This window comes from Sinocyclocheilus rhinocerous, unplaced genomic scaffold (genome assembly GCF_001515625.1).
Source record: "Sinocyclocheilus rhinocerous isolate Xijiao unplaced genomic scaffold, SAMN03320098_v1.1 scaffold444, whole genome shotgun sequence".
NCBI classification, from domain to species: domain Eukaryota; kingdom Metazoa; phylum Chordata; class Actinopteri; order Cypriniformes; family Cyprinidae; genus Sinocyclocheilus; species Sinocyclocheilus rhinocerous.
The window spans coordinates 1,493,134-1,499,438 of NW_015645540.1; the positions used below are offsets into that span (position 1 = coordinate 1,493,134).

Here is a 6,305-nt window from a genome sequence, read left to right on the forward strand (position 1 = left end):
ACATGAACCTCAATTCCAAGCATCATGTTTGAAGGAAACCAGCTCTGCTCATCACCTGCAGAGTACCATCCCAAAAGTAAAGTGTGCTGGTAGCAGCTTCATGCTGTGGGGGTGTTTTTCAGCGGCAGGGACTGAGGGACTCATCAGAGTAGAAGAAAAGCTCAATGCACCAAAATATTGAGATAGCCTTAATGAAAACCCAGTCCAAAGCATTCAGACCCTCAGACGGGGCAGAAGGTTCACCTTCCAACAGGACAATGACCCTAAGCACACAGCAAGAGTGGCTTATAGACAACTGTGTGAATGTCCTTGAGTAGCCCAGCCAGAGCCTGAGCTTGAACCCAGTCAAATATTTCTGGAAAAACCTGAAAATGTGCATCTCTCCCCATCCAAGCTGACAAAGCTTGAGAGGTGAAGAGGCGTGTTGAAGAATGGCAGATTATTGCCAAATGCTGATAAGCAAAGCTTGTCGCATCAAACAAAAAAGACTTGAGACTGTAAAGGTGCTTCAGCTAAATATTTAGTTATGCAGTGTACTTATTTCAGTTTTTTTATTTTTAATACATTTACGAATTGTGACAATTCTGTTTTTGCTTTGTCAGTATGGTGTATGGAGTGTAGATTGATGTGGAAAAAAGTAATTTAAAGCAGTTTAACATAAGGCAGCAACATAACAAAACGTGAAAAAAAATTAAGGGGTGTGAATACTTTCGCAAGGCACTGTATGTATCTTATTTACTTTTTATTTTACTGTGTACTGTTGCTCTCTTGCTGTGCACTGGAAGTTTCTTCATTCACCAAGACAAATTACTTGTGTCTGTGAACATGCTTAGCAATACATTTCTTTCTGATTTCTTACATTTTCTAAATGATTTAAAATAATACTTAAACATTTTGGAACAAACAAAAACACTGAAAACATGTAATGTTATAAAATCTTTTTGAAATTTATAGAAGTGATTTTTTTGGTCTGGCAGCTAATGTGAATAATGTGACTATCTTAACTTGTGACTATCCTATTTTATTAAAAAATAAAATAAATAAATAAGGGAAGCTGTATATTTAAATTCCATGTCTGATGATTATTATATATGTATAATGATTATAAAAAAATTTTTTTTTTTAAATAGTTCTACGTAGTGTGTACTATGTTACACCACCTGACATGCCAACGTCCCCAAAGTATTTCTCGAGTATTTTCGTGTATGTTAATTAGTTGGGTGTACACTCTGAACAAGGCCTTTGGAATCGTCCTAACCTTCTCGGTATGGTATATAGTAAATATAGCTAAAAGGCAGTAAAAAAGCGGAGGGAGAGTAGTCTGAATTGGGTTCTAGCATCTTGTACTAGCTTACACATTGAACTCATTCGCCAGCCGCGAGTGTTTCCAAGTCAGCGGGGATCGCATCAGTTGATTTGCTGAAACTGCGCGTATATCAACGTCTCGTGCGAGAACACCGCGCTGTGACACCCATGATGCCTGTGCGCTCGCTCATCTGTTCAGATGATGTCCTGCGAGGACAGCGATTGGCTCTTGTCTCAGACCTTCCCCGAGGTGATTGGAAGAGTGACGAGCACCCAGCACGTGACCTCTACAGTAAGCTTCCATCCGCTCCGGAATGTGACGTAAGCTGCGTCCGTTTATTTAGCCTCGCCACTGAACAACTCTTTACAATGACGGTGAATCATTTAGCTGATGGAAAGTAAAACAATTTTAAAACATATATTAGTAAAACATTTCGGCTCAGCTTCGATTCTCAGATAATTGTTTGTTTGTTTGTTTGTTTGTTTGTTGGTTAAAATATTTAACACTAATCTCGACCAAGCGTTCAGGGTGGTGTTTATGTAAATGAATTCGCAGTGATTGGGTAGTTGATGCGTGACGTGTCCATTAACTTTTTTTTTATATAACGTGCATCATGTATATAAATTAAAAGGGAAAGCTGTATGTTTTCAGAATTATATTTTGGAATATAAAAACATTACATTATGAAATTATCTATTTTATTAAGAAAGCACTATTCACACAAGCAGAAATTGGCTATTTGCAAACAAAATTTCTTACATTTTCTAAATGATTTAAAGTGATACATAAACCATTTGGAACAAACTAAATAAAAAAAATAAGGGAAGCTGTACATTTAAAATGTTCACAATTTTTTAAACACCTTTGCTAGTTTTTGTTTTAAACCCCATGCATAATAATTATAAAACAATTTTAAAAGTTTTCAATACTTTTACATGGATTATACTATATTACACCACCAGATATGTCAGCTTCACAAGTATTTCATGAGTATTTTCATATATGTGCAGTATTTTGGATAGTAAAACGTTCCACTACCAGTTCCAATTTTTACTTTTGTGCTGTATATGAACACGATTCATTTTGAGGTTAGCAAGTTTTTATTATTATGATTTTGGCCATATTTCTATAGTTTTACAGCAATCAGTAATGTGATACATCACTTAAGAAGCTTAATAAGTATATCTAACATTAAACAGTTGGTGTAAGTAAGCGAATTGTGTCCATATATAGATTTTATCATGTGTTGATGTGCATTTGCTCTAAATGTAGTGTTTAAAGAAAAATATGCAAATGTTCCATGTAGAGGATGACCCCATGGCTCAGACAGATGAGCCAAATATAGCCACTCAAAGTCGTGAGAGACATAACATCTGCTATGATTATACCACAGATACCACAGCTGGACTCAATAATTTTCATATAAACATTTATTTACAAATGAAGTACTCATTTTGAACACACAGATAAATATATTTTTTAAGGGGGACCGACAAAGGAGCTGAGAACAATGTGTCTTTCTGAGAATGTACATTAAATCAAGCAAGTACAAGCAAGATTTATTTTTTATATGCTTAATTTTAATTTAAAATGTATATATTATAAGAAATATACTGCACTTGTATGCTTAAAAAATCTCCTCAGGTCTCTTCTCTGTTTTGAATGGTTGCTAATATCCAACAATTTCTTTCAACGCAGAAGTAAGATCTGGGTATTGAAACTCAAAGCCAGACTCAAGGGTTTTCTTGGGCACCACTTTCTGGCCTTGTGTGAGGATAACAGCTCTCTCAGAACCGAGGAAGACATCCAAGAAAAAGCCAGGCACAGGGAAGATAGTAGGTCTTTTTAGAGTCCTGCCCAATGCCTTAGTGAATTCAAAATTGGTATTCAATGAAGGGGAAACTCCATTAAATACATCTGGCTCTGTGGATGGTGGTCCTTCTTTGGGCTCCAAGGCATGGGCGATGATGCCAGCAAGGTCTGACACATGGATCCAAGGGAAGGGCTGTCGTCCTGAGCCAAGCGTCCCACCCAGGCCAAGCCAGAAGGGAATCAACATCTGTTTCATGGCGCCACCGTCACGCCCTAACACTGCACCTGAGGGTGAGTGGAAGAAAGTACAAAATTACACTTCTGTTCAAAAGTTAGGAATCAGTCCGTTTTTTTTCTGTTGTTGAGTCTCTTATGATCACAAAGGCGTTTGATCAAAGATACAGTAAAAACAGTAATATTGTGAAATATTATTACAATATAAAATAATTGTTTTCTATTTTAACAAATTTTGAAATGTAATTTATTACATTATATTTTGTTATATTGCAGGTGAGATCTAGCACTCTGCCGAGACATTTGTTTATATTAACCTGGTCTGATGATCACTTGTCTTGTTTTCTTAGCGCTGTTTTCAGGAAGTTGCCCTGCGGCCTCCCACTCTTTCACCAAACGAGACAGGAGGTCAAATGGTGTCCAGTCACTCTCCTCAGTGTATTGGGTTTGAAGACAAGGTTTATAACATGCTGAAAACAAAATCAGAGAAAAGTGGCATGAAAAGTCTACCTTAAAAATTGCATTATTAAACATAATTGTAGACAGAGAACATTACTCTGTAATCTGTATAAATGGTCTTTTTTCCTTTAACTGATCAAATCAGTATAGAGGAGACAAGAACACAGATGGAGAGGGATGTAAATGGGTTTATTCTGACAAGTTACTCTTCATTATTTAGAAAAAATAAATAAATAAATAAATAAAAAATATATATATATATATATTGTGTAGCTTGCTAAAAAAAAACACCCCTTATTTACCTATTCCTGTAACAAGCACCCATGAATGTGGTGGAGTGGGTGAAGCAGCAATGGCTTGGACAAGAATTTTGGTTGTGTTTACTCGGCTGGAGAACAGATCCTTTTTGAAACTTTTATTCCACCTAGAGAAAATATTAAGATGATATTAATATAACCATACTAAAGTGAAGATCAGTGAATCATTATTTGAATGTAATTATTCATATACACTGTCACTAAGAAAAAAATCCTTACCATCTTAAAGGATTCATAATATTCTCCCCTGCTAGATTCACAGCGCCGTCACATGGCGGGAGGCCTCCTGACTCTACATCAGCCTGTTGGAACAGGTAAATATGTCAGTTACCAAAATGCAACATTTGGCTTGTCAACCGCCATTAAATCGTACAAGAAGAAGAAGAAGAAAATGCAACATTTAGATTGAACTTTATCTGTAAAAGGTATTTTAACATCATACATTCATGAATGACTCCAGAGCTGGGCCTTACGAAGCAATTAATTATTACTATGATGTTGAATAACATTGTAATCAGGTTCATATCAAGTTTGGCATTACTTTGTATGCTTTGTATTTCGTTCTGATACAGAGTAAATCCAAACTATGAAGTAACTACCTTTTATCTAATGTCTGTGTTGTATTAATTCTTATTTTCTTTTTTTTATTTAGGGGTTTACTTCATGTGAACTGACTTTCTACTACGGATTTGAATGAGGTCCACTGGCCTTTATTTTACCAGAGATATAACCCAATTATGGTACAGAAGATTAAAGTACGTAATTGTGTTCTGTAGTATGGTTTGTCCATGCTTGCTTGCCATCTTGTTACTGTAAAAGATGCCAGCAATATATGTCAGTGAGGATTTGAAACGCTACAATAAATTCTCTTTAAAATGTCTGATTCATGGTGAGACTTGTGTACTAGTGAATTTTAAAGTTTAATATAAAAAAAGAGATTGGGTGCTAAAATCCTTTTGTGTGACAGAGTAAGTTATGGGGGAAGTCGTGGCCTAATGGTTAGAGAGTTGGACTCGTAACCCAAAGGTACCGGCAGGGATTGTAGGTGGGGGGAGTGAATGTACAGCGCTCTCTCCCACCTTCAATACCATGACTGAGGTGCCCTTGAGCAAGGCACCAAACCCCCAACTGCTCCCCGGGCGCCGCAGCATAAATGGCTGCCCACTGCTCCGGGTGTGTGTTCACTGCTGTGTGTGTGCACTTTGGATGGGTTAAATGCAGAGCACTAATTCCTAGTATGGGTAACCATACCTCACGTCACGTCACACACTTTTAAAAGTTATGCATATTCATATTTAACTGGGTTTTAAACCGTTTTAGACATTTCCAACAAGTTGGAAATGAACAAGCAGAACAACAAGCAGAAGGGTTTGATTACGGCATATGAATTTGTACTGCCAAAAGTGAATGCATTGACTAAAATGTAAGCATTTGCTAGTGAATTAATTTGTCTTGTTAAACCGGTTTATGGTTTAAAGCGATCTTTGTACAACTATTTACAAGATGCGAAGATTATATTAAATATACACCTAAGTCCAGATAATCCAGGAATTAATGTATAATGTTAATACAGTCTTAAAATTGGGGGAAGGGGGGGTAGTTCTGTATGAACGGTTTACAAACTTGAAGGTTGATTTTTAAAATGAAAGCAAGCTGCATAAATGCGTTCTCATAATGGAATTGTCAATTGATAAATGTAAAAACTGTAGGTCTTTATGCTGTCTCTTTCGGTGAAATTGTTGACCTGTTTATTCTCTACCGTACACTGTAAAAAAAAAAAAAAAAAATTCTGTAGTTTTTACAAAAACTAAACACGGCCAAAAACTGTAAATTTTATAGTATACAACTAATTTACAAACAAGAAAATTTGAATGTAAATTCAACAATGCACACTGCTATTAAAATCTGTTTTGTACCTTTAACATACTGACGACCACCATAATGCAGGTGGTAAAAGAGAAAGCCACATGAAGAATCAAAGCTCATCACAAGTAGCTTCGCCACAAGCAGAAATATATACTAATATATAGAAGGTGCACAGAGTCATTCATGCAAACACAAAACGCCATCATGGTAACACACATGATACTTAAATAATGCATTAAACTTTCATTAAACAACAGAAGATGTAACATAAAGACCAAATATACATAACTAATAACAAAAACTATAAAAAA

General features: G+C 35.9%; 1 protein-coding gene across 1 annotated transcript; it reads right to left on the reverse strand.

The window, feature by feature from the left end:
• Positions 1 to 2,750: 2,750 nt before the first annotated feature.
• Positions 2,751 to 4,187, reverse strand: LOC107706372 (epimerase family protein SDR39U1-like). Its single transcript, XM_016510067.1, has 3 exons — positions 4,118 to 4,187; positions 3,670 to 3,822; positions 2,751 to 3,403 (listed from the first exon to the last, which is right to left on the reverse strand). Exons 1-3 carry the CDS (start codon positions 4,134 to 4,136, stop codon positions 2,976 to 2,978), a joined length of 600 nt encoding a protein of 199 aa, XP_016365553.1. The 5' UTR covers positions 4,137 to 4,187; the 3' UTR covers positions 2,751 to 2,975.
• Positions 4,188 to 6,305: the final 2,118 nt, after the last annotated feature.

Excerpts from the sequence above, each read along its gene's own strand:
- LOC107706372 (XM_016510067.1), bottom strand. Across the intron at positions 3,404-3,669 it reads ACAAGTGATCATCAGACCAG|GTGCAGTGTTAGGGCGTGAC; the intron begins GTTAATATAAAC and ends ACTCACCCTCAG.